This window comes from Asterias amurensis, chromosome 18, assembly GCF_032118995.1.
Source record: "Asterias amurensis chromosome 18, ASM3211899v1".
NCBI classification, from domain to species: Eukaryota; Metazoa; Echinodermata; class Asteroidea; order Forcipulatida; family Asteriidae; genus Asterias; species Asterias amurensis.
The window spans coordinates 14999354-15027206 of NC_092665.1; the positions used below are offsets into that span (position 1 = coordinate 14999354).

The 27853-nt window shown below is 37.5% G+C and overlaps 3 protein-coding genes across 12 annotated transcripts in view; 1 reads left to right on the plus strand and 2 right to left on the minus strand.

Annotated features, from left to right (window-relative positions):
• Window positions 1-93: 93 nt before the first annotated feature.
• On the minus strand, window positions 94-6632 carry LOC139951102 (uncharacterized). Of its 2 annotated transcripts, none has more exons than XM_071949932.1 (4): window positions 6394-6632; window positions 5112-5184; window positions 2123-4602; window positions 94-1466 (listed from the first exon to the last, which is right to left on the minus strand). In XM_071949932.1, exons 1-4 carry the CDS (start codon window positions 6570-6572, stop codon window positions 1394-1396), a joined length of 2805 nt encoding a protein of 934 aa, XP_071806033.1. In that variant the 5' UTR covers window positions 6573-6632; the 3' UTR covers window positions 94-1393. The 2 variants fall into 2 exon arrangements, with proteins under 2 accessions (XP_071806033.1, XP_071806031.1); XM_071949930.1 differs by having other exon boundaries at window positions 5112-5217.
• A 104-nt stretch (window positions 6633-6736) lies between these two features.
• Window positions 6737-14994, plus strand: LOC139951105 (DNA fragmentation factor subunit beta-like). Of its 2 annotated transcripts, XM_071949935.1 has the most exons (6): window positions 6745-6953; window positions 8486-8612; window positions 9729-9923; window positions 10827-10906; window positions 11378-11655; window positions 12858-14994. In XM_071949935.1, the coding sequence occupies exons 1-6, from the start codon at window positions 6843-6845 to the stop codon at window positions 13060-13062; spliced, it is 996 nt and encodes a 331-aa protein (XP_071806036.1). In that variant the 5' UTR covers window positions 6745-6842; the 3' UTR covers window positions 13063-14994. The 2 variants fall into 2 exon arrangements, with proteins under 2 accessions (XP_071806037.1, XP_071806036.1); XM_071949936.1 differs by lacking the exon at window positions 8486-8612 and having other exon boundaries at window positions 6737-6953; window positions 9749-9923.
• An 8153-nt stretch (window positions 14995-23147) lies between these two features.
• Window positions 23148-27853, minus strand: part of LOC139951106 (kinesin-like protein KIF1A) — an 80071-nt gene continuing 75365 nt past the window's right edge. For 7 of the 8 annotated variants that reach the window (XM_071949940.1, XM_071949942.1, XM_071949939.1 and 4 more), the window contains one exon: window positions 23148-27176. In XM_071949940.1, the coding sequence (XP_071806041.1) occupies window positions 27015-27176 (162 nt within the window). In that variant the 3' untranslated portion in view covers window positions 23148-27014. The remainder of the gene's footprint in view (window positions 27177-27853) is intronic. The other variant, XM_071949944.1, reaches the window with a different exon arrangement.

A 27853-nucleotide genomic window follows, 5' to 3' on the forward strand; every position in this document is an offset into this window, starting at 1 on the left:
TATTATGCAAATAACTACAGTTTTTGGCTCTCTGTTGTGTTTTGGATTCTTTATTCTTTAAAATTTACTCAATGTGGATGATAAGATTGCGGCATTATCAACATGACTTTTCCGCAGTTAGTATAATCGATTTGATTTCTTGCTTAATTACAGAAGGAACATTCCCATTACCCAGGGGAAGGGTTACAACAATATATAAAATAATACAGATTGCGGCTTACATCATGGTAGAGGAGGTTGCAAAAAGCATCAATGTTAAACTACACCTGTAACTATTTGAAACATTGATTTGCTTAGCAGACATACAAATATACTTGGCGCAGCGATACATAAAACTTTGTTTCCTTAGAGTTCATTACAAAAATAAATTCGTCTCTTTCCGATATATACAAAATTCTGTATAACTTTTACAAATGGTATCATACATGGACTCCTCAACGAATTATACTTTAGACAGGAACATACAATAATTTCTGTACAGGTTTTTAAAGTCACTGGACACTAATGGTAATTACTCAAAAAAATTGTTAGCATAAAATTTTTACTTTTTTAAGAAAAATTGTACTTTGTGAGAAACGGCTTCCTCTGAAGTAACTTAGTTTTTGAGTGAGAAAGAAGCAATTTCTCACTCAAATATTTGAACTGAATTCGAGACCTCGGCTGAGGTCTCGAATTCAAGCATCTGAAAGCACTCAACTTGTGTGACAAGGGTGTTTTTTCTTCCATCATTATCTCGCAACTTCGACGACCAATTGAGTTCAAATTTTCACAGGTTTATTTTATGCATGTTGAGATACTTTTAGTGAGAAGACTGGTCTTTGACAATTACCAAAGGTGTCCAGTGTCTTTAAACTCGAACTACTGTCAGACGATCCATTACAGTTCTGCAATATGATATCATGTGGTGAATTCATCAACACTCTAAGGCAGGCCTGGGAAATACAAGAAGACCATGGCCTGTGTTGCCCCAGACTGTTGCAGGGACGAGAGTCATTGCTCACACAAAAATGGTCTGACACTAGGGTACAAATTCTGCTGATGTATGTTGAAATTATGGCTTTTCCATCTGTACAGTAACCCCCTGGAGTTATAGATTCCACTGAGATTTAGGGACAGTTTTCTCAGCACTAGAGAAGTAGATCAAAGAGAATGATTTTGTTTTTATGGAAAAAGTAACGGCTGATTTTCTTCACCAGGCTGAACTAAAAAGTCTGAAAAGTCCGACAAATCTCATCCCTTGCCTCAGTACCCCTTCAAAAGTTTCTCAAAGACTTTAAGATTTTCTAATAGAAATACCCTTTGTAAAGTGAAAATGACCTTGCCCTCTCGTTGTATCCAATGATACTGCTGGTTCTGTAACACCAATACCTGTCCCAGTCTACTGCGGCAACATCTACCAGGTCACCTCAGCTCCACTTAGGAATAGACACTTTGCGATATGTTCGTCTTTCTGAAGTTGACTCCACCTGAATTCAAAAAGAAAGATAGATTTTGTTCGAGTTTGGTTATTTTCAGTTTCAATTGAAAACCAGTAAGAAGTACACACTGAAATTGCAACATTATTGAACCACTTAAAGGGGTCTGGGGTTGATTTCAAAAAGCATCAAAATCCATCGTAAGACAAGTTGCCAGTATCACCATAGTGATTTGCATTGTGACATCACACTTTACTAAGCAACTACGATTGATTTGCAGTTCAGATCAATCTTGGCTCTTTGCGAAATTGACCCCATGTACCTTTTGTAGATCAAGCTTTTAGCCAAGACAAGAATCGCAACTCACTGTACATGAAGATGTAAGTAATATAATTTTCCTGTAGAAGTTTCAGCTTAATTAGTCATCTTGTTGTTGAGATAATAAGTGAAAATTACAGAGCGAGGTTTTGCAGTAGTCGTGTAAATTTGTTGTATTATGCTAAAATATTTGTCTCACTAAGACGACATTTATTTTTGTGAAATTATTTCACCCATTCCTCAAATACTGCAACTCCTCAGCAAGTAATATTTTAAGGGAAGATTTCTATCATCGTTATCTTTGAACCATTTCAAGTTTAATGTAAATCTGTGGACTTTTGTGTTTTGTGTCATACAAAAAGTACCCTAGCCCTTTAAAATTAACCTACCCCTGCTGGAACTCTTTTGTACACAGAGGGCAAACTTCTATGACTTCACGCGGATGACCATCCCTCTTGAAGTTTTGGTCTTGCTTTGTACCACGATTGGCTTGCTGGTCTTTGTTTATACCTCGATCGGGGTGTTGAATATCCCGGTTGATACCTTTATGAGTCATCGGGGTATGGGTTGTGATGCCCGGTTTGGGGTAGCTTCCCTGGTAATTTCTATCATTGAGTCTTGAGTGAACATCATGATTGTCTGTAGCAGTCTGGAATCCTGACTGATTAGTCTTGGCTATCCATTGATTTGCTACGTCTGGCACTCTTCTCTGTGTTTCAGGTGCTCTGACTACCTGTTTTGGTTTTATTGGAGTATGAGAGCGTTCCACTAAGGATGCTTTCTGCCTGAGATGCTTCGCAATGTTTGGTGTTTTTCCCCCAAGAGATTTAGAAAGCATGGTTGTTGAGGCGGTCATTTTTCCATCGTTTGTTTTTGTGAAATTTTGTCTTATTGGCAGGGTTGCCTGACTCGGAGTCCCCTGCTTCGGAACTCCGATAGAGCCTAAGCTTACATCAGTTTTTCTTGTAAATTCCTCAATCCTTTCCGTTTCTACTCCAGGTTTATCGGGTTTCCTCTTGAAAAGGGGCTTCTTTGTTGCTATACTGGGAGATACTTTTGAATCATTTCTTATTTCAGTTGTTTTTATGCCAGTTAGTGTCTTTGTGGCTTGTGAAGTTATTGTCCTTCCACAAGGCTGTTTCTGCCAAGCCAGGGAAGAAGAGCAGGGTTTCTGATCAAGAATCAACCTTGTGGCAAGGCTTCCACTCATGCCAGGACCGGTCGACACGGTGTCTACAAGCTTTGGCTTCTTGGCAACAGCTGTCCTGTCCTTTTCAAACGATATTTCAGAGAGTTTTCTTTTTGAGGTATTCAAGGAAGATGAGCATTGGGTATTTGGCGAGGGTGGCAATATTTCATCCTCGCTATCGCTGTCCAAGACGATGATTTCCGGTGAGAGAACTTTCATGTCCAAAATTTCTCCTCCTTCTGGAGAAGAGGTCCGAGAAACATCACCAAGCTGCATTGTTAAGAGCTTTTCAGATGACTTAGGTGAGGATCCAACCGATCCAAGTTTGTTTGACTCTAAAGGCAAGTTGTATTTCTTAAAATGACTCATTATGGTGCTGTTGGAATGATTCACCATCTTGGATTTCTTCTTGGCAAGTGGCGATGGAAAACGCTTCTTGACTGAGCCACTCGGAAACTGATCTTTTGAGCGCTGGTTCACAGTCTTGAGGGAGGTTTTACCAAGAGAGGTTTGGTTGTTTGAGTTGGAGTTTTCACTCTCCGGTCGAGAGCTTTGTTTCAACCTTACCTTTTCAAAGTCAAACTCCTCGATAAGCTCCATTTGTGCATCATTACTTTTAACCTCCATAGAATTCGAGTCCTTGACGGAAACATTTACGTAACTTTCATTTGAAGTATTCTTCACATGAATCGTTGTTGCTGTTTGAGGCGCATTTTGTACGGTAGAAGAATGAAACCCCTGACTCTGCTTCCTTTTTGCTCTTTCTCTATCAAAGTCAAAATCTTCAATCAGCTCTATTGCTTTATGGTTCCCCTCCGTCTTGAAATTTGAAGGCATTGCTTTGACAGTTTTGGTTTCATACTTTGCAGCCGAAAGGGGTTCTTTCTTTAGATCTTGAGCGAGATTCTGCACAGCATCAATTTTCTTAATTTTGATTTGAAGTTTTCCGGCATCAATTTTCCTCTCGAACTTCCTGCTGTGGTTATCTTGAGGAGGCAAGTCAACATTAGCTTTGACTGTTGAGGGCTGTTGAGGTAAATCTTCTTTCCTCACAGTTCTTCGTCCGAGATCAACGTTTTTCAAGGTAGAAGAAAGAGAGCCCTGATTATCCCTCCTTGATCTTTTTCTTTCAACTTCAAATTCTTCTGCTGATTTATGATTTCCCTCCGTATTCAAACTTGCAAGCAATGCTTGCACACCTTTGGTTTGTGAATTTGAGGCCTGAAAATGTTCTTTTCTATGATCCTGAAATTTCCCGGCATCAATTTTCTTCACAAAACTCTTGCTGAGTCTATGTTTATCTCTGAGAGGTAAATCAGCACCCGCATTTGTAGTTTGGGGTGTCGTATGATTCTCATTGACAGGTAGATTTTCTTCCCTCACAGTTCTCCCAATATTTATAGTTTCTTTGGCCGTCTCCTTCCTCACACTGTTCTCAAACCCGTTCCTTGAAGTCTTTGATCTCTGAAGAGAAGCTGGAGTTTGTTCGCCAGACACCGGAGCTGCACTCATTGTCTCAAGGCCGAGACGTCCGGCGGAGAGTTCCTGAAATTGTACCGCCCTCTTGTGTCTGGTTCTAACCAGGCAAAGCTGACAGTGTTTCGGAAGAGGGCGCCATTCAATGGAGACGGTACCCATCTTGATGATTTCATGTTTCGGAGAGTCTTCCTTCTCTTTCCCCTGTTTACAATCAAACCAACAAAATTGTTTATTTTTGAAATCAATTTGCTTGATATTTCTTCAGCGAATTCAAAGACATTCCATACAACATCTGACTGTGACTCGGACTTGGACTTGATGGTGGTTCTTGATAGACCTGGGCCCAATTCAGAGAGGTAGCTAAGCACAAAACAAATTATGCTTTTACCAGATCAGATTAAGGTTACCAGCAAAATACCATTCCTCAAACACTTATGACTGATTTCCAGCTAACTTTTCTCGAGCAGATAATGTTCAACACATTTTCTGCTTTTTTAGTAGCTCTAGAAACCGGGTTTAGGATAGACCCAGTAACTGGGGTGCTGTATTCCTTTATTCGAAATTTTGACATTATTGGTCCTAGCTGTGACCAATAATGTCAAAATTTTGAAAAAAGGAAAACAGCGCCCCAGTTACTGGGTCTATAAGTTTAGGACTTCAATGAAAATTACTTGAGACTTGAAAGTGATTTATTTGAATCTTGTCCTTACCTTAAGACCAAACCAAGGTGCTAACTCAGGAAGACTAATCCACTCTTGCCTCTGTCCAGTTTCTGTAGTAAGACTAGAAGAAATTTCTTTTGTTACTTTTGGGGTCCTGCAAACAGAGAGAGAACAAAAAGTTATGGAAAAATAAAAAAGCTGAACTTTCAGTTTTTTTTACAAGCAGGTGACTTGGTGACTCACAAATACTATTTTATTTTTAGTATAAACTTGGCCCAATTTCATGGCTCTGCTTATACACTTTCGGTAAACAGTATTGTCCAAGTCCCACACTTCGTGTATCACAACTTATATATAAAATAACAATCCTGTGGAAATTTAGGCTCAATTGGACATCGGAGTCGGGAGAAAATAATGGGAAAACCCACTCCTGTTTTCGCGCGTTTCGCCATGTCATGACATGTGTTTATAACAAATCCGTAATTCTCGTTAACGAGAATTTATATCGTTTTACCGTTTTCTCAAAAAGTAAAGCATTTCATTGAATAATATTTCAAGAGAAGTCTTTCACCATTACCTTCTGTAAACCCTGTAAATTATTTGTAAATCTGTGAACTTTTTTTTTTTCCTGTACCGAAAGGGTCCAATGGCTTTAATGCTAAATTCTGCGCTTACGATTTATAACCATTCTGTTTACTCTGTGCATTTCTGCACTAGCTATACTACCTAGGCCCTACTAAGTGAAGAATACCTCGACACACAAGCAAAAAAAATAAAAATCCTGCTAACCTGTCAAATACGCTTGGCAAAAGTGCAGAATTCCATGCTTCCGTAAACGCAGATGTTTTACTTTCGGCTCCATCAATGCTTACGGTAAAAATAAGCAGACACATGAAATTGGGACCTGGTCATGCCCCCCCCCCCCCCCCCCCCCCCTTTATGAGTGAAGAAAGTTGCAGGCAGATTCAGAAATAAGCCTAAGTACTGATTTACTCAAAAATCAAAGTCAAATAAGGTAGCGTTTTATTTATCATAAGTACATTTTTCACGAATTTCCCCACGGATGATCTAATTAAGCATAATTCAATGACAACTCATTCATTCAATTGGAATTATAATTTTATACTTGGGAATGTTTTCAGAAACCACCTACCGACTAGACCCAGTAACTGGAGCGCTGTACTCCTTTTTTCGAAATTTTGGTACGACAGAGAATGTCAAAATTTCGGGGAAAAAAAGAGTAGGCCTACAGCGCCCCAGTAAATTCCTCCATGGTCTACCCCTCCAATAATCTCCATGCATGGTGATGGTCTACCCATGGTCTACCTACCGACTACTCAACCGATCTTCCACACACATCTCGGGTTCAACTTTGCTGTTATTGATGCCTCTATCCCAAACTTCACTTGTTGGTATTTGAGCTGGTTTCTTAAAGGATATAGATGGTTTGTCGTCATCATTTCTATTTCTTTTCAAACTCAACTTTCCCCGGCGCCCCGCGGCAGCCATCGTGGATTCTTTCGTTTCTTTGGATGCTGTTTAGTGTTTTATTTTAAAGTTTAAATTAAACTTTACTCAGTCCTCTCTTCACTTCTTATCGGTTCCAATACCGTGATGTTTTCGCGTGCACACAAGCGAATGAGTAAGACAACAAAGAGTAGAGAGCTCGGCGACAACTCTATGTTTGTCGTTGACTAAAGTGAGAAGTGGGGAATTCCAGGTTGGAAGAAACAATTTAGGGGAGTGGGATTTTATGAAAAACATCTACGATTTGAAGAAATGGGAGATAACAAACCTTTCAAGATTAGGGGTTGTGTTGAACCCGAACTATGTGGGATTGCAGCCAGTACACTCAACGAAGTGATCGACAAAGGTTGTACAAAACTAAAGGTAAACAAACCAACGAGTTATCCTTCTATTTACGACACTTGAGTTTACAAAGCCATGAATGAATGAAACTTAATAATAATAATAATAACTTGAAAGTTGAAAGCATTTATTGAATTTTCCTATCAGCTCGGCTCCGTAAATAACTGAATTTTGCTGCGTGTTGAAAGTAAGATATAGTGATGGGGTGGGTATAGCTCTGTTTCTCTCCTGCTTTATTTACTTTTTGAGACCACACTTTGCTAAGCAATATTGATACATTCTACAGTCATTTGACCAGTTCGGGATCATTGACCGGTTCGGGATCACTTCAACTTTGCAATAACCAAATAATTATATCACTTCTCATTATTACCAATTTCTGTTGATAAAGGTGAAGATTAACACCCATTAAACCAACAAACCTAAAAATAAGGTGCCAAATATCATCAGCAAATAAATTATGACCGTTTTCCTGAAGGTTATCTGTGAAATTGATAATTTTTTCGTTTAAAAATGTTGGTTGAAAAACACTGTTAAAACTTCTTACCTTTAGAATTGGAGTGCCGGGGCAAAAAATATTTATGTAAAATGATAAGAATGTGTAAAAAAACATTCCTGTAAATACTGTGCAGTCATTTTGTTTTTTTGAGGAGACGAAGTTACCAAAATCTTCTTTGTGGGGGCAATTTACCCTTGACCAGTTCGGGATCACTCAACACCTCATTGCGTCAAATGGTGCCGCAATAACTTACTAAGTAAGGTAAAATCATACTACTGCAGTAGAAAGTTTATTTAGCTGCTTTTGAGAAACATTACTTCAACAAATTCTTGTAGAATTCTTTTTTTTTTAGAAAATTAAACTTGGAGGGGTCAATAATGCTTTTTAGGTTCGCTTCACTTTTTCATTTGCCTTTGCTGTTGTTTTGTGGTTTTGTCGCTGGGATTTTGCGCTGCTATTGAAGACACTTGCATGACATTCGCTAAAGAAAAGGAAGTCCAAGTCCATGCCAACACACCCCTGAGGTTTCGTGTCCTTGAGAGACAGTTTTATGGATGGGAGTATGGGTTTGCAATAAAGGGCACTCTTCTGATTCAGAATAGATTCAACTGATCCTGAACTGGTCAAACAGGTGACGATACTTTTCTCAAAGCCTCTTCAAAAGAACTAATCTTTTTTTGTCAGTGAATACTTGGTGAGTTTTATGACATGTTTAGGTAAACTGATAAACTTTTTTGTTTAAGATATCAAAGAGATTGCAATAAAAAACAATGTGAATTCAAAAAGTGATCCAGAACTGGTCAAACGACTGTATTTTCAATTGTATTGTTACAATTTTTTTTGTAAGCCCCTGCCTTTTGACTTTTGACATCACGCCACCACTTTTTCATTCGATATGAAATAATATAGTGTCCAATTTACCTCAATGAGATAGGCCTATCCCTTTTTGTAAAGTGAGGAAGTGGTGGCAGGATACAGAAATTTATCCAAAAATTATTATGAAACAAGTTGGAGTTACTTTCTTCTGTTCCGTTTGATTTGATATTTGATAAAGATACCAAGGCTTGGAGCGCAAGTCTACCTGGAGTCGGATGGAACACTTTTTGAAGATGAGGACTTCTTCCACTTGCTGGTGCCAGACACGGTGTTGGTCTTGTGTGAGCGAGGCAAGACATGGAAACGTGAGCAAAATATTTTCAAGGCAGGAAACTGATCAGCTGATTTCCTCATTATTTCTCTACGCACTAGATTTAGAACTGCGTAACATTGTGACTTACTAAGAACTCGCTCCACTGCAGTGAAGTTACTTACGAGAAGTCCCAAAGATCCGCTTGCTTTTCGAAATGTGGATCCAAATATTTTTTGGGGGTTATGTACAGAATCACATACAACACATTCTATAACCCCTGGCTGGGCCCCATTGGTAAAAATGCATCAGATCAGGAGTTGAAGTTAATACTCTTCAAGTGGCACAGCAGTTTTACTCTGGTAAGGGACACTTCTATGAGGAAAATGTGAATTTGTATCGCAACTTTGCAAAGGGCACCTCAGCAAAAGCACAGGGCACCGCAGCAATCGCTGTGGGTGCTGTGGTTTATTTTATTTTTTAGGGGCGTGTGTTGCCAATGATTTGGTCACTATGCATTTTTTCATCTGAGCAGCTGAATTCTTCCTCTTGGGTTTCTCAACTGTGTCGTTGAAAAATAATTTTAAAAACAGTGCAAAGTCTTGCTGTAGCTGGCATTTTCCTTCCTTTTTTTTTCTTTTTCCGACAAACTGCAGCTGCATACTTCATTTATGTTTACAAAAAACAGCTATCCTGACTGGTGTTGATTCAAAATGGAAATTAGAATATGGAAATAAAAGAATGCATCAAACATTTTGGGGGATATTAAGACAAATGGATGTTTCTGTTTAAAGGGAAGGTACATGTTTGGTAATTGTCAAAGACCAGTCTTCTCACTTGGTGTATCCCATCATTTAACCATAAAATAACAAGCCTGTGTAAATTTGGGCTCAATTGATCTTTGAACTTGTGAGAAAATGATGAAAGAAAAAAACACCCTTGTCGGACGAATTTGTGTGCTTTCAGATAAGAATAAAAGACTTCTAGCTAGATGTCTTTTATTATTTTGGTAAGAAATTACCTCTTTCTCAAAAACTATGTTACTTCAGAGGGAGCCGTTTCTCACAATGTTTTATACTTATCAACAGCTCTCCAATGCTCACTACCAAGTCAGTTTTTAAGTTAATATTTGTTATGAGTAATTACCAAACGTGTACCTTCCCTTTAACAGGTGACATAATCTCACTACAGGTACTAATTCAGCAGATTCTTGACAGATTAAGCAGTACCAACTTTCAAGAACAAGTCGATGACATCCTTAGCGACAGTCCGTCTGAAACAAAGAGACTTCTAGTTGAGTTCATCAACTCACTGAAAGGAAATATTGATGCTGAAGATAGAAGGGACGACCCTGCTTGGTTCACAGGTAATGTTGTTGGCGGTTTTTATTGAATGAACTGGTTCAATCAGACTCATGGATCAGTAATACCATGATTGTACCATTATTTATTACTCATTCCAATTTATCTAGTCTTGTAATTACCTAAATATGTTTCTTTTAATTGTCCTGTTTGTTAATCGACACTCAGTTTATGTGTTACCGGCTCTGTAGCAAACAAACTGTTAAAGCCATTGGACCCTTTCGGTAAACTGTGTTGTCCAAGGCCCACACTTTGTGTACCACAACTTCTACATCAAATAACAAACCTGTGAAAATTTAGGCTCAATCGGTCATCGGAGTCGGGAGAAAACAACGGAAAAACCCACCCTTGTTTCCGCGCATTTTGCCGTGTCATGACATGTGTTTAAAATAAATCGGTAATTCTCGTTAACGAGAATTTATATTGTTTTGCTGTTTTCTCAAAAAGCATTTCATGGAATAATATTTCAAGAGAAGTCTTTCACCATTGCCTTCTGTAAACCCTGTAAGTTATGTGTAAATCTGTGAACTTTTATTTTTTTTTCTGAACCGAAAGGGTCCAATGGCTTTAAAAGCAGTTTCATTACACCCCAAAAAAAAAACAGTTTTAGTGCTATGTATACCTTTCTCCGTACTTTCATTTCATCAATTTATATTGTTATTGTTATAAACTAAAACAAATTAATTTATAATATAAAGGGACCAGGCCCTGTATAAGCCTAGGCTTTTTTCCCTGGTGTTATTACCCTTTGTACCTATTGCTTGTATGTTTTATGATTATTTATTGTGATATTTAGAAATAAAATAAACAAAACAAACAAAGACTTTTTAATGAATTTATCATAGTCAAGATTAGTTTAATGAAATTTTGTTTTTCTTAAAAGTTGTTTTAATTTTTAACTTATGCAGACATGGATCCGCACTACAAGACCAAATCCCAAGTGATGTTTGACAAGGCAAAGGATCGAGTGAGAGGCTATTTTACCAAGGTATTGCTCGATGGCAGAATCTGAACTTCCTTTGTCCTTAAAAGGGGTGCTGGACCAGGCCCAATTTTCTAAAGAACTTGCTAAGCACAGTTTTTAGTTTCTGGTTTCTTGCTTCGCAGAAACCGGTCACAAGTCAAAATTCCAAGAGTGTTCATTGTGGCAACTGGTGCCCCGCTTGTTTTTTTGCTTATACAAGAAATTTGCTCAGAAGTGTTTTGTGCTTTATAAATTTGGCCAAGGGAAGTTTACTTCTGGTAAAAGTCCAGTGCGACATGTTTTAAGATTCCATGATATTTTGTATGCAAGGCTTATATGCATTAATTTATATTTAAACTGTTTGGGTTAATTCTTCTTTTCTGTTTTGTACAAAAATCTTCAACTCTGATGTCTCCCTAAGACATGATTCTCATTTTTGCTCGTTACTCTCCATGTTTATCATTTTTTCTTTTCCCCCGCCTCTTCATTTCACAGACGAAAGAAACTCTCAAAAAGACCAACTTCTCCAAGGCATCTTTGGTCCACTACGAATTGGTTCTTAAAGAACTAAGAGACACTCTGAAAGCCAACAAACACCACGGCTTCTACTTTGAGAGAAACTGCGATCATGCGGATCGTCTCTGCGATAAGAAAGGTTGGTTTCAATGCGAGGGAAGGTATAACTCGGACAAGTGCCCTGACTCCCATCTGATTAATCCATACAGTACCAAGGATAACCTGACGCTTTTCAGCACGTGGAACCTTGATCATGTGTAAGTTCAAATAGTGTAAAAGGTGCGCTTTGGCAGTCGTAACCAGTTACTTTTTTGGTCATTTGCCTTTGCCAGTGATTAATTTAAACCAAAGGGCAATTTGATCGAATAATTTTGGGCTACGAACGCCAAATCTCACCCTAGGGTTGTTGGGTTTTATGTCTGCTTCAGTAGGGTTGTTTAGCAGGCAAAAGTTGTCTGATCAGTTATCAAAAGCATTCCGAAGAGAAGGTGTGCGAGGAACAAAAGAAGATATTTAGAAAACTGCTGTTGTAAGAAAGTTCAGGGAGGCGTAGTTGGTCATTTTAGTTTGCGATTTCGGTTCAGGTTAGAAAACAGTGGAGTTCATTTGAAAAACCTGGTTAATCTCAAAATGCAAACCTTTAAGAGTTACAATTCGCTGGCAGGCTTAAGGGGTTTTTTCTTTAAATAATTATGAATGATCAATCGCCATAGTATTCAGTTTTCTCAAGTTTCTCCTGTAAATATATCGCACCAGAGGATGTCGAGCGCAGAGTGCGTGTAGTTGATTTGACCCTTAGTAGCTCACAAAGATAACCTGGAGCTATTTCCTTCTAAATCTTCTGACACAAGCCCAACATTAGTAATTTCCAAACAGACATGATATAAGACGAAACTATAAATAAATAGTAAACTTTTGGGTACAACCATGTGTAATCTCTTTTGGGTGAGTGTTGGCTCTAGAAAGAGCTTGTTTGTTAGAAACAGGGTATATTAGAAACTTACTAGCTGCTCAAGACAAGGTGTTCCTTGGTTAACCGTCCCCATTCAAGTCTGTTTGGCGTCGCTAGTTACTTTGCCCCGGAAAGTGGAATTTGGATGTCTTCTTGGAATTGAGCCTTCCAGCGCAATGGTGTGCGTCCTCGTTGAAGAAGATCTGATTGGATTTGGGTAGCTTTGATGACAAGTCGTTAGGCGCTGCGTAGCTGTTACAAACACATATTCTGCCGTTCATGCAACAGTCACAGTGCGATCATACATTCATGCAACAGTCGTAGGTAGCACCTGGCAGCTCTAAACACCACTGACTCACACACATACTGGGATCGTGGATGTGTGTACCGTCCCAATAACTACAGCACTCTTAACAATTACCAACTCGATTTCAAGACTAGGGTTTGGGTAGCCTGTTAAACATGTTCTCTATTCTTATTCTTTAAAATATAATTCTCTTTTGACAGAATTGAAAAGCAACGGGAGGTGATACCACGGCTAGGAGATGCAATCCAAAACTGCCCCATAAACAAGCAGGTCAACACGAAATACTTCTACGAACTTCTCTTTACTCGGCAGAATCTGAAGCTAGTTGATATACGCTGCCACGACAAGGGAATTCACCACGGCAGAGTCGCCGAGAGTAAACTTTACAGAAAAATAAAACGATAACCCAGAAGTTAAATTAATATTTAATTAGGTTTGGTTTTTGGTAACACCATGTGTGTATCTACTTGCCAGGTTGAGTTTGTTATTTAGAGAACTGTCTTTCTTTATTCTACTACCACGGAGTAGATTTATCAGATTTTGGGGAGACTTCTTAGTTCTGAAAAGAACTGTCCTGGTTTTTAACTACTACCCGGATGGAAGGAAGGTATAGACAATTGGCTGGGACTACTACTACTTTAGCTTATAGGATTGTAACTAACTGCACTACCGCGGAGTCAGTTTTGGAATTAATCTCAACGTTTCAACTAGCTTGCTTTAGTCTCAGTCAGGAGACTGAAGAGATAAGAGAGAAGTTTCAACCATTTCCATTCATTTTTATACCCAGCTCATTCATAGGGTGTCATCATGGCTGAGTGATGTAGAGCATTGACTTCAAGTTCTGGTGATCAGGTCCTCGGAGTGTGGGTTCGAATCCAAGTCGTGACACTTGTGTCTTTGAGCAAGATGCTTTACTATAATGGCTTCTCTACACCCAGGGGTATAAATGGGTACCTGCGAGGGTAGAGGTTGATATTTTGTATGAAAAAGCCTTTCGAGCGATATGGTTGCCCGGGTTGTATACTCCCCAGGGAGCTGAGCAAGATTAAAGGATTGTTATTTGCCCATTGACCAAGGCACTGATGTAAAGTGCATTTATGACGCTTTTGTGAAAATGCGCCATATAAGAAATAGTACTTATTATTCATTAGGTTTGGAAATGAGTGCGCCGTTAAATCTGCATTCATAAGTCTAAAAAGAAGTGATTCAATACTAACAGTTTGAACAAATCATGTCGAGCAATTCACAGTTTTCAGCAAATTTATTTCATGGAAAATTAAGATTTCTTTCAAAGTTTTTAACTTGAATTTCTGACCTCCCCCCCCCCCCCCACTATATTTATATATAAAAATTTTTACCTCTTGTAATGGACCAAATAAAACTTCTTACCTTTTGTAAAATAAAATCACATGGTTTTCACTTTGAAACATTCCAAATGAACATATTCCATTTTCTGTTATTCTCCACAAAAAGATGTGATCGGGTTATTCACCCTTGTGTCCCTTTGTGAAACAGCAATTTTCATACTTTTATAGTAAATTTGTAAATAAAATTGAAATTTACACTTTTTTGAAATTATGTACATGACTTTATTTTAATGTTAATCTTAAGATATAGTGTGTGTTTCAAAACAGTTTAACATCTTAAATATTCTATTTCATCATGTTATTGTGAAGTAAAAATCAATTTCTTTGTTTTATATGTAAATATTTTTTCGTACAAATTAAAATATTTTGTTTATATCTTAACAAGAACTAAAAGTAGCTTATTTTTTAATATTAACTATTAAAATTATACAACATCCAATGTGTAGTTATTTTAAAAATGGCTGGCATTTTGCCATTAAAAAAAAAACCAGGGCGGTCTCTCCTGAATAAAAGTGAACTTATTACAATTAATTTTATATTGAGCATATCAAAGTGCCTTTAATTAATTATTTCCAGAATTTTTTTTAAACGTGTTGATTTAGAAGACCCTGTTATATAACACCATGCAGACATGCAACTTTTCCTCCGATCAGCTGATTTCCTCCTTTTGTTTTATTTTCAGTTTTACCATTCAAAATTGAAGAATGAATGGTATACAAAATCATTTCCTCTTTTTTTTTGGTGAAGTTACAGTTGCATGCCTGATGCAAGTGTTACATTCATTTTACAGCATAAAATCATAACTAAAACGTGGTGCAAATTTGATGAAAACGATGGGCTTACCCCCCCCCCCCCTTTTAAATGTCAAATTATCTTCAAATTAACCGAAATCATGTCCCCGAAATGTGTTAAAATAATTTCTAAAAACTATATTATTACTTCCACGGAGGAAACAAATTTTAGAGGTTTAAATAAATAAAACAATTTTACAGGCGTGTTATACTAAGTTTGTTTTAATTGTATTTCACTGTTAGTTGTTCTACTCTTATACCAAGAAGCGCCGTAGCTAGACCAGTACGCCTCTGGACTGAGAGCTACGAGACCCGAGTTCGAATCCCACGAGTGTCCTTTTCTATTTTGCCTGGACGCATGCAGTGAATTATTTAAGTAGTATTAAAATCATCTCCAAACACCAACGGGCACTGTGGCGACACGGTGCACTGGATAGTTCCATTGTGCGTGCAATCCAGAGCTGGGACACCGGTTCGAATCCTACCCGTACCAACAGGGACATGACTTTTACTGCTTGCACCAGTAATGGATTGGGGTCCGTCATGTCTATCCCCAAATTAGGTGTGGATGATTTACCGTGTGGGAGAGTAAAGGAGGGACCGGGACTGCAAGTCCCTTAAGGGTTCTAATGGGTGATCACCACGCTGGTTTCGATCAGACTTTGAGTCCCCTGAAAGCCTGGTCGTCACTCTGACTAACTCTTTGCACAAATTTACTCTAATTTTAGTTCATTGGAACCATCTATACACTAATCACAAATTGCTGGACTTAGGCCTATCCCCTTGCAGTTTTTTTTCCCTGGAATATTGCTGGACTTTACACCTGCGATTTTGGGCCTAAAATGGATAAACATGCTGGGCTAACAGTTTAACCTTATAAATACCTTTTTTTTCACAAGGTGTAAGACCAGCAGTTTTATAAATTTTACGCCCAAAACTGAAAAGAAAAAACACAAAGGGTAAGTCCAGTAGTTTTATCAATTTTAGGCAAAAAACTGACAAAATCACAAGGGGTAAGTCCAGCATTTTTATCAATTTGAGGCCAAAAACTGATAAAATCACAAGCATTTTTATCATTTTTAGGCCAAAACCTAATAAAATCACAAGGGGTTAGTCCAGCATTTTTATCAATTTTAGGCCAAAAACTGACAAAATCACAAGGGGAAAGTCCAGCATTTTTATCAATTTGAGGCCCAAAACTGATAAAATCCCAAGGGGTAAGTCCAGCATGTTTATCAATTGTAGGCCCAAAACTGACAAAATCACAAGGGGTAAGTCCAGCATTTTTATCAATTTTAGTCCCAAAACTGAAATAATCACAAAGGGTTAGTCCAGCATTTTTAATAATTTTAGGCCCAAAACTGATAAAATCACAAGGGGTTAGTCCAGCATTTTTATAAATTTTAGGCCCAAAACTGAAAAAATCACAAGAGGTAAGTCCAGCATTTTTATCAATTGTAGGCCAAAAACTGACAAAATCACAAGGGGTAAGTCCAGCATTTTTATCAATTTTAGTCCCAAAACTGAAATAATCACAAGGGGTTAGTCCAGCATTTTTATCAATTTGAGGCCCAAAACTGACAAAATCACAAGGGGTAAGTCCAGCATTTTTATCAATTTTAGGCCCAAAACTGAAAAAATCACAAGGGGGTTAGTCCAGCATTTTTATCAATTTTAGGCCAAAAACTGACAAAATCACAAGGGGTAAGTCCAGCATTTTTATCAATTTTAGGCCAAAAACTGACAAAATCACAAGGGGTAAGTCCAGCATTTTTATCAATTTTAGGCCCAAAACTGAAAAAATCACAAGGGGGTTAGTCCAGCATTTTTATCAATTTTAGGCCCAAAACTGACAAAATCACAAGGGGTAAGTCCAGCATTTTTATCAATTTTAGGCCAAAAACTGACAAAATCACAAGGGGTAAGTCCAGCATTTTTATAAATTTTAGGCCCAAAACTGACAAAATCACAAGGGGTTAGTCCAGCATTTTTATAAATTTTAGGCCAAAAACTGACAAAATCACAAGGGGTAAGTCCAGCATTTTTATCAATTTTAGGCCCAAAACTGACAAAATCATAAGGGGTAAGTCCAGCATTTTTATCAATTTGAGGCCAAAAACTGACAAAATCACAAGGGGTAAGTCCAGCATCTTTATCAATTTTAGGCCAAAAACTGAAAAAATCACAAGGGGTAAGTCCAGCATTTTTATCATTTTTAGGCCAAAAACTGATAAAATCACAAGGGGTAAGTCCAGCATTTTTATCATTTTTAGGCCAAAAACTGATAAAATCACAAGGGGTTAGTCCAGCATTTTTATCAATTTTAGGCCCAAAACTGACAAAATCACAAGGGGTAAGTCCAGCATCTTTATCAATTTTAGGCCAAAAACTGAAAAAATCACAAGGGGTAAGTCCAGCATTTTTATCATTTTTAGGCCAAAAACTGATAAAATCACAAGGGGTAAGTCCAGCATTTTTTTCATTTTTAGGCCAAAAACTGATAAAATCACAAGGGGTAAGTCCAGCATTTTTATCATTTTTAGGCCAAAAACTGATAAAATCACAAGGGGTTAGTCCAGCATTTTTATCAATTTTAGGCCCAAAACTGACAAAATCACAAGGGGTTAGTCCAGCATTTTTATCAATTTTAGGCCAAAAACTGACAAAATCACAAGGGGTAAGTCCAGCATTTTTATCAATTTTAGGCCAAACACTGAAAAAATCTCAAGGGGTTAGTCCAGCATCTTTATCAATTTTAGGCCAAAAACTGAAAAAATCACAAGGGGTAAGTCCAGCATTTTTATCAATTGTAGGCCAAAAACTGAAAAGAAAAAACACAAAGGGTAAGTCCAGCATTTTTATCAATTTTAGGACAAAAACTGACAAAATCCCAAGAGGTAAGTCCAGCATTTTTATCAATTTTAGGCCAAAAACTGACAAAATCACAAGGGGTAAGTCCAGCATTTTTATCAATTTTAGGCCAAAAACTGACAAAATCACAAGGGGTAAGTCCAGCATTTTTATCAATTTTAGGCTCAAAACTGATAAAATCACAAGGGGTAAGTCCAGCATTTTTATCAATTTTAGGCTAAAAACTGACAAAATCACAAGGGGTAAGTCCAGCATTTTTATCAAATTTAGGCCCAAAACTGACAAAATCACAAGGGGTACGTCCAGCATTTTTATCATTTTTAGGCCAAAAACTGAAAAAATCACAAGGGGGTAAGTCCAGCATTTTTATCATTTTTAGGCCAAAAACTGAAAAAAATCACAACGGGGTAAGTCCAGCATTTTTATAAATTTTAGGCCAAGAAAAAATCACAAGGAGTAAGTCCAGTAGTTTTATCGATTTTAGGCCCAAAACTGATAAAATCACAAGGGGTAAGTCCAGCATTTGTATCAATTTTAGGCCAAAAACTTACAGAATCACAAGGGGTAAGTCCATTATTTTATCAATTTTAGGCCAAAAACTTACAAAATCACAAGGGGTAGATCCAGCATTTATATCATTTTTAAGCCCAAAACTGATAAAATCACAAGGGGTAAGTCCAGCATTTTTATCGATTTAAAGCCCAAAACTGAAAGAATCACAAGGGGTAAGTCAAGCATTTTTATCAATTTGAGGCCAAAACCCGAAAAAATCACGAGGGGTAAGTCCACCATTTTTATCAATTTTAGGTTCAAAACTGAAAAAATCACAAGGGGTAAGTAAGTCCAGTATTTTTTTATCAATTTAAGGACAAAAGCTGACAAAATCACAAGGGGTAAGTCCAGCATTTTTATCAATTCTAGGCTCAAAACTGAAACAATCACAAGAGGTAAGTCTAGTAGTTATATCAATTTTAGGCACAAAAATCGCAAGGTGTAAGTCCAGCAATTTGTTCAACTTTTTGCCAGGGAAAAAACCCGCAAGGGGTAGGCCTAAGTTCAGCAATTTGTGACTGTATTATCAAATAACACAAATTAAAATACCAAATACTTCGGTGTATATAAAGATGGTTTAAATGAACTAAAATTAGAGTAAATTTGTGCAAAGAGTTAGTCAGAGTGACGACCAGGCTTTCAGGGGACTCAAAGTCTGATCGAAACCAGCGTGGTGATCACCCATTAGAACCCTTAAGGGACTTGCAGTCCCGGTCCCTCCTTTACTCTCCCACACGGTAAATCATCCACACCTAATTTGGGGATAGACATGACGGACCCCAATCCATTACTGGTGCAAGCAGTAAAAGTCATGTCCCTGTTGGTACGGGTAGGATTCGAACCGGTGTCCCAGCTCTGGATTGCACGCACAATGGAACTATCCAGTGCACCGTGTCGCCACAGTGCCCGTTGGTGTTGGGAGATGATTTTAATACTACTTAAATAATTCACTGCATGCGTCCAAGCAAAAAGGAAAAAGACACTCGGGGGATTCGAACCCGGGTCTCGTAACTCCCAGCCCAGAGGGGTACTGGTCTAGCTACGGCGCTTCTTGTTGTCATCAGAACAACTTACAGGGAAATACAATTAAAACAAACCCAGTATAATAGGCTACTAAATAGATGAAATTATTATTTGCACTCATTATTCATTCATATTTTGGTAGACTCTGAGGTTTTAATTATCTTTAAACTCACATGAAGTGCTTGCCTTTCACTTTCGTGCTAAAAACTGCATTTTCCCAAACCGGGTTTCCACCCTTGGTAAGTACAACATTTTCATGATGTTTTGTCAATTGTTTTTGTTTGTAAATCAGACTACAAAATTATGGAGTAGAACTGATGCCTGTTATTCAACTTGACCTAGGATAGGCATAGGCTAAATAACTATAGTTGTGAAAGGCCAAAATCTTCAAAGATCTTCAGGAGAAAGCTGGATTTTTATACAATTTTGTTAAATTTTGTAGTTGAAATACTCTAGCAGGAAGCAGTATTAGCTCTACTTGGCCCAATTTCATAAAGCTGAAAGCTCAACAATTTGCTTAGCATGAAATTTCTCCCTTAATAAAACACAGGATTCCCAACCAAATTTCCACGTGATTTTCAGGATAAGCAAACAATAGCTGAATGCCAGTAACAAGCAATATGCAACAAATTAAAATTTGGTTGGTAATCTTGATTTTATCAAAGAAGAAATTTCATGCTAAGCAATTGTGCTTACGGACTTTTTGAAATTGGGCCCTGATGTCCTTTTTAAAACTTGGCCAAGGATGTTTGCTTAGTTTAAGCTTTAAAAAATGATATTAGTTTGAAATGTGGGTTAAACCAAACAAGTCATAAGGGGGTTTAGCCAAAGTCCAGCATTTTCACAAAATGAGAAAATTTTTTTTTAAAGTTACTATTTTATAGGCTCTACATGATGCAAGAGTGCCACAACACACCACAAGTACACATTAAAGACCTCACCGCTTGTCCACAATACACCACAACAAAAAATAAGACAAGCACATCATAATGTTTACATGTAGCTCATGCTGAATATGTTTTCTTTATTAGTCATTTACACAGCCCCCTATGGCATGGTCAATCTACAAAGAGCAGACATTGTAATTTAACGAACAAGACAACAGTTACCTCATTTGGGTTATTTAAATTAAAACAATTGCATCTCTTGTTTTGTTTTTTCTACTGCCACAAGGATTTTTCATGTTTGTGATGTTGCTATAAATACGTGTACCCTCATTTACTGCCCAAGTATTGCCTTCCTAAACCAATGTCACATGTCACATGCCTATACGCCATTTTGGGAGTCGACTCACAAAACGCTGAGTCGCGTAAAAAGCGCACTGCACTGTATAACACACAGGGACATTGAATCCCAAAATGGCTCAAGCGAGACTAATATGATGATGACGTCAGAAAAATTGGGTCAACACAGTGCATAAAACTCACAAGTTTTTTAAAGAGACAATTTCTTTACATGAAAATTAACACCAGGGCCCAATTTCCTAGAACTTGCCGAAGCATAAAATTTTGCTTAAAAAATTCCTGCTTAGCAGAAATAAGCAGGATACCAGTCAGAAATGCTGCATGTGGCATGGTATTTTGGCTGGGTAAACTTACTCTGGTAAGCATAATTCTGTTGTGCTTAAGCAGCTCTATGAAATTGGGCCCGGGACTCCGTCATGCAATGCCTTATGTCGCACACCAGGACTTGCATTTGAGTGATATGGTGGGGAATCCACAAGAGAACAGTGTTCGATTTCACAAAGATGGTCCTAACTTGGGACTAGTCCTAGGAGTTATAAAAAAATTAAGGCTAGTTCCAAGCCTTACTCTATGTTCCAAGTTACTCTTTCTTGAGTGCATTTGTGTACTAAGTTGTACACTATTAACTAGGAGCTACATCTACAGTGGGAACAATAGACCTTTATCATGGTGTGTGGCCATCTTGATTTTACTCAATTCTAACTCATTGTAACCAAACTGAGGTTGGACAAAATAATAGTCTGGTGCTATATTTGCACATGAATGTTAGCATTCATTACTGTTATTGGGAACAGGGCACATGACCAAGATGGTGACAGCGTGATAAAGCTCTTAATTGGCCCTTTGTTCAGTATAAACATCATGTGACAACAAAGTGAACACCAGTGTAATTTTTGACGAAAAACGTACCACATAAATGAGTGTTTTTTTTTAAGTTTATGTGAAAAACTTGTAAAGCAATGCATTTGAAAGAAAGATAAGTGAGTTTAGTTTGTTGACTGTATGTTTGTGATATTACATTAATTTGTGCTATTTGGGTTAAGGTTACCAAATTGAAGTGAGTTTTGTTCTATTTGTGACTGATTATTCAAACTTTTGAAATTAGGCTACAGGATACTGCAGATGCAATACAGGTCATGTTCTCTATGTAAATAGCATGGATAGATACTAATTAGACCAAGGGGGACCAGACTAAGTTGACCTTTGACCTCTACCTCGATATAGTTATCAGAGAGATTCGAGTGTGAGACAAAAATAGCCATGTCAAATTCCTAATGTGGCCAATGTGTACATCACTTTCATTTTAAAAGCTCTTTATCTCCGTGTCCCCCAAAAATGATGTTTAAATGAAACTCAATCCTATTAATATGGCAGTGCATTTAAACACTTTTGCAGTTATTTTTTTTATCATAACTTATAAACTACTGATAATTTAAAAGTATTATTACAAAATAGTTTACAAATTAAACGTTGTCGTGAACAAGGTGAATAAAAAATATTAAATTAACTTATTTTATTACGAAAAGTCAGCCAGTCTTAAACACAAATGCAGCCCTCCCCCCCCACCCTCAATTAGCCTTCAGTCGAGTGCAGTGAATTGAGTGAATTGAGCTGACCAGAATAGAGTTACCAGCCAAAATACCACATCACATGTATCCATGGCTAGTATCCTGCTAGTCTTGGGAGAAAACGTGAAAGGGAAACGAGAAACGTCTTGCACCAAGACTAGTATCCTGCTTATCATTTGCTAAGCACTTGTTTAAGCATTATTTTCTGCTTAGCGGCACTATCAAATTAGGCCCTGCATAATTAATGCCTCTTTTTTTTACATTAGCATGCACTATAAACAAAAACTGGCCACAAACCCCATGTAGCAACATTTCCGAGGCTGTGCTCAAGATGGCGGCTTAACAGTTATGGCTACGGCTAGATCTAGATGCATAGAATGTCCTTAGCAACAGCCATAGCAATAGCCATAGCCTCAGCCACCTAGTCAGACACGCCTTAAAGATGCATAATTCAAAATAGAGACAATTTCAAAACAAGTGAAACATTCCTCCATAAAAAAAAAGTAAAAACTAAATAAAATATAAAAAAAAAAACACCTTGGCAAAACTTTTCTATGGGAGGGATAATGCCACCAATCACAATGCCACCTTCGTTGGAATCAAAATACTGTATAACGAACTATGACCTCTTTATAATAACAGTTTAACCTCTGACCTTTTCAAGCAGATCTATAGAGGCCTGTGATTTTGCTTTTTTTTTGCCTGTGACTTCAAAATGGCTGACTGGCTGGATGTTTAAATGTCCCGATCAAACAAAGAACTCTCTTCTGAAAAACCAATCATGGCATTGACTTATAAAGCCATTCCAGCCATTTTGATTCATGACTCACAAAGAAAAGGCTGACTGGGCATTTAGCCAGAGCCAAATGTTTCAACAAAATTCCAATTTCTCTAAAATTGGGTTCAATCTATTTTGACAGTCACATACCAATATTCTAGTCATATCGCTACAGTAAGAAAATAAAATTTGTACGATAATAACACACGGAATAAACACTGAAGCATTATGTAATACTGCTGTGACCCTAACACTTATTATTTCAACACCATTGCACCTGCATATAAACGCCATGATCTCATTGCTATTACTGTATTTATTACTACTTTCAAGAAGTTGCTTAAGTTTTGACACGGGTTCGTTAAATTAATTAATTGCAGCAGCAGATGTTTGATAAATGCAATGTTCAAAAGTATGGAGACCTGGAAGTGCCATCTGAAATCCTGAGATAATTTACTGCAGGACGATTACATCATAATCGTAAAGATGTCGTTATCCTGAGATGATTTTATATCAGGATGATGACATTCTGAAGTATGATGTTGTCTTCCCGATAAATATTATCTAAGATGCCGACATCATGAAAGTTAGAAGTCGACTTCCTGAGACAATTCATCTTAGGATGATGACATCCTGAAAAGAAACAGGATGTTGTCATCGCGAGATACAATTTTTCTGGAAGACGACATTCTACTTTGAAGATGATGTTAAATCGAGATCTCTTTTTCTTTGGATGTCATCTTCTACCATAAGGTTGTCTTCATCCTACAGTAACTTATCTGAGGATCTCAACAACTTGGACAAAACTTCCAAAGCTACATAACAAAGTAACAAGTAATTTGTTAATTTGATTGTGGTTGGGACGTCTTGGTCAAAATGAGCACACCGATGCATAGTATCCCTAAACAAAAATAAGTCAAAATGTTTATGTAAGTAGCAAATATATTAGATAATTATTCACAAATTCTTTACAGTGCTTTTTAAAAAATAATTTGTCAATTAAAAAAAACAAATCTCCACCTTAAAAATTAGCAAAAAAATGTGCAGGAAAGACAAAGTGATGGCAAATTGTTTTGATACATTTCAAAGAAAAAGAAAAGAAAAAAAAAATCTACAAGTTTCGAAGCCACACATTGCTGCTTGAGTTCTAAAGGCACTACCATACTATTTGTATTTTGAAAGCTCCGGGATAGTTTGTTAGTAACATGTTAGCTCTAGCCTGCTATATCTAAGTATATTAAAGTATTTCTATACTATCGGATGAATCTACTGACATGATTTGTAAACGACTAGTATTACATCTGACCTAAGTCCAATGAAAGATTCTCCTTACCAAAGGATTTTGAGCTTATGGCACGTAGAATCTGAGCGTACGGCCCACAGATCATGTCCTTTGCAGGGTTTTTGTTAAGGGCAGAATTCCGTTGTAAATAGGGCCATGAAATTGGGCCCTTATACCAGTGGCCTGTAAACAATTTTTTTTTTATCCTCACCTTTTTTTGGGAGGAGTAAAGAAGGAGTAAAGAAGTATAAAATATCTCCCTGAAAACCATTTTAAGTCAGGTTTGCTGAGAGAATTTTAAAAGAAATTTATCGGCTCTCTCAAAAAGAGTGTCTTTAAGACTTCATCCAAGCTAGTCCAGTGGTTAGACTGCAGGACTTGCAATCACAAGGTTGTGGGTTTAAATCACCAAGCCAACTAATGATTTCACAATGAATAGAATAACTATTGTTGTCTAGTTTTTGGATCACAATTTCTTGATTTGTGCAATTCATAATCATAGACGTTATTTTTTGTACGAGAGAGATTTCCCCTTTGTGGGAGTTTGCCGAGTTCCCTTGACAGGAAGATCATCTAAACAAACAAACAGACAAACAAACAAACAAACAAACTTCCATATTATTGGGTTGATTCTCCAGGCATGAAGTAACTAAGACATACAAACTACACTTACTCTTAAACACAAGCTAAAACCTCTGCGTGCAGCTCACATTGTACCCAAGCCACAATTAAATTACATGATTTTCGGTTCAGTTTTGTTTTCTCTTCACTGATCACTCCACGACGCTACGATAAGTAAATTGATTTTACTGGCAAGCCAATTTTGCATAAAAATACTCATATATAGATCACATCGTAAAACGCCATTATCCTATCTTATATATACACATGTATACTAAGTACAGAGCAACACAAGAACATTGTACAACATGCAATTATTTACACTGCATTTTTTTAGTTTCTTTGTCTTAAATTGTTGTGCATATTAATTAGTCGTACAGTGAATGTTAAACAGTTAAGATCAATATTAAGACAGCACAGGTTGTAAACACCACATACATTGTTTGTAATTACGTGTACAATATTCACAGTTATTTAATTAATCGTTAGTAATTATTTCGTTTGGTTGTTTTTACATTCTTCAAAAAGTGGTGGGTGAGTCACTATGGAATAAAAATCATTAACAGTGAAATAATAAATATATTTAAAACCGTTGTGAAGCTTTTTTTAAGATTTGGGTTTATAGTTACAAAAGGGACGTGAAGGAAGGAACAACTAATTCAGATCTGAAACACATTCACCCCAACCCATTAAAAATCCCTCCAAATTTCATTTAATTGTTTGGATAGAGAGTAAACTATTTCCTAGACAAAAAAAACCCCAAAACCAAACCAAACAGAATATCAAATAAAATATCCCACAAGTTCATAAATTTTAACAAAAAAAGAAGTTAAAAAGAGTTGTGCTTTTGTGAGAAGATTTGGCAAGAAATGTTAACAAAAAGGTGGAATGAAGTTTGAAATGTTTGCTGCCCTCTATCGACCGCACACACACACTGAAAGACTTGTTTGTTTCTAAACTCTCATACATCTACATTTATATCTATACAGCAAATGTGTTACAGGACTAGTCGCCACGGTAACTCGCTAGTAATGTACATGACTGATTCGGCAGCTTGTAAGATGAAGTAAAACTAAATCTCAAAATGTTTGTGTCAAATGTGAAAAGAGACGTGACAAAAATGTGGAATTGGTTTTCGACCATCTTTGAGGAAAATGTCCGTCAGCCTAGGATAGTATAACATTATCACATATCCTACTCATAGGCCCTTTTCAAATCCAACTTGGAATTCGGCTTCAGGCTCCGTTCTCTCATCTCCAGCCCAAACACATACCCAAGGCATGCGCAATTGACAAAAAGGCTAGCCTGAGCCAAATCTAGAGCCATGAAATATCCTGGAGCCGAAGCCGTGGTTTCGAACAAGCCATAGTGCGGGCTACGACTCAAAAGAACCAGACCGTAGTCCTGTGTTTAAAACAACAACATGGCCGACAGGCAGAAAAGTGCTACTCTGAAGTACTGGGTATTCAATCGAACCTAATAACAATAAAGCGTATTTTCAATTGTGGATAATACCCTGTAGGTAAAATACAGTCAGAGGTTTTACTCGTTGTTTTTTTCTCGTTTTGGAGCACACAATTATAAAGAAATAATATACAAGAAAATATACAATGTACATTTTAGTGTTGGGAACGGAGAAATATTTCATATCAGAGGCTCTCAGGTCGTTTCCAAAAAGCTGTTTAGCAGAAAAGTAATACTTGGCGGGGGACCAGTCGTATTGTGTTAATTACTTTGCACTTTGGCTGGTAATCTGCTTATCAAAATGTTGTGCATTCGTGAAAATTTATCCCCTGCTCAAATTCGTCGAAATAATTTGTTGTTTTGAACCCACTATGACGAATTTAGATTTATTACCAACAGACCTCATAGCCAATTGAGAAATCTGCCGTTAAAATCCCAAAATATTCCACTTAGCTTATAGTAACAGATATTTGTCTCCTTTGGTGACCTTGGCCTCTGCAGTAAGACTAAGCAAGAAAGTTACTTCATACCAATTTGTTATTTTGCTACCTTCTACAGTTTCATCTGCGCTGTATGTTTACAGGCGGTGATAAAATACGGCAGTTTTTTAAATTTATATTTTAAGACCCATATGGAAACACACAGCACTTTATTAACAGCCCTTATTTTATATATTATTAGGAGTTAAATCTACAAACAATTCACAGGTATTGTATTGACTTTTACTAGGACTGGACTCTCTACAGAGTTTGGTATTTGGCTTTGTGACGTCGTCGTCCGGAGTTGTAGAAAACCCTCAGACTTTGAGCTGAGTTGCCAACCGACGTGAAAGCTTGGATCTGATTGAACCAGCTAGAAGGGGATTGAAGGCATACAGCCAATCAAAGACGTCCTTATCTCCGATAGTCTGTAGGAGGAAGCCACGGTATTTGGTGATGACGGAGAAGGTGTTTGGTGTCTGAGGAAAAGAGAGATACTCCAAGTTAGAATATTCAGTCAAACTTATTTTGTTTAGTAACACAAGGCAACTTGTTACAATTTTGCTTCATAGACCTTTTCAAAAATACCCAATGCGCAAGCGCTAACTGTTGAATGAGGTGCATGCTGGTCTAGCTATGGATCAAATTTTACCCCTAGCTAGACCAGCATGCACCTCATTCCAAGCCTAACGCGCGCGCCCGAGTATTTGCGACAAGGTCTATGATGATAGAACTAGAGAGGGAGCACTCTAGTTCTCACACATACGAGTCTCCGTGTGAAATGGGTGCGAGGTCAAAGGTACATTAATTTGCACGAATTCGCGAGTCTGCTCAAACCAGGGGTGTCGGAATTGTAACTAGCCCGCTAGCCTGGGACTACCAGATTTACAGTCGGGCTACTCATTATTTTTAAGTTTGATAGCATGGTGGGCTAGTGGAAAAATAATGCAAAAATCAGCATCACAAACAATAATGAACTGTGCTTTCTATTAATTTTTTTTATGCAATTCGCCAGACACACAAGGCCTGAAGGCCACTTTAAGGTGTGGGCTACAATTTTCTTGTTCTTCCAGGGGCCGTTACCACCTACTCCTAGGGCTGAAACAGGGTTACCCCCCTTTACAGTCCATACGGATGTAGGCTTGGGTATGTATCA

Coding starts and splice junctions, on each gene's coding strand:
- LOC139951102 (XM_071949930.1), bottom strand. CDS start 6,572: ATGGCTGCCGCGGGGCGCCGGGGAAAGTTGAGTTTGAAAAGAAATAGA. Junction 5,218..6,393: donor GAAGATCGGTTGAGTAGTCG/GTAGGTAGACCA, acceptor CTCTGTTTGCAG/GACCCCAAAAGTAACAAAAG. Junction 1,467..2,122: donor ACAAAAGAGTTCCAGCAGGG/GTAGGTTAATTT, acceptor TTTTGAATTCAG/GTGGAGTCAACTTCAGAAAG.
- LOC139951105 (XM_071949935.1), top strand. CDS start 6,843: ATGGGAGATAACAAACCTTTCAAGATTAGGGGTTGTGTTGAACCCGAA. Junction 6,954..8,485: donor AAGGTTGTACAAAACTAAAG/GTAAACAAACCA, acceptor TATTTGATAAAG/ATACCAAGGCTTGGAGCGCA. Junction 8,613..9,728: donor GCGAGGCAAGACATGGAAAC/GTGAGCAAAATA, acceptor TCCCTTTAACAG/GTGACATAATCTCACTACAG.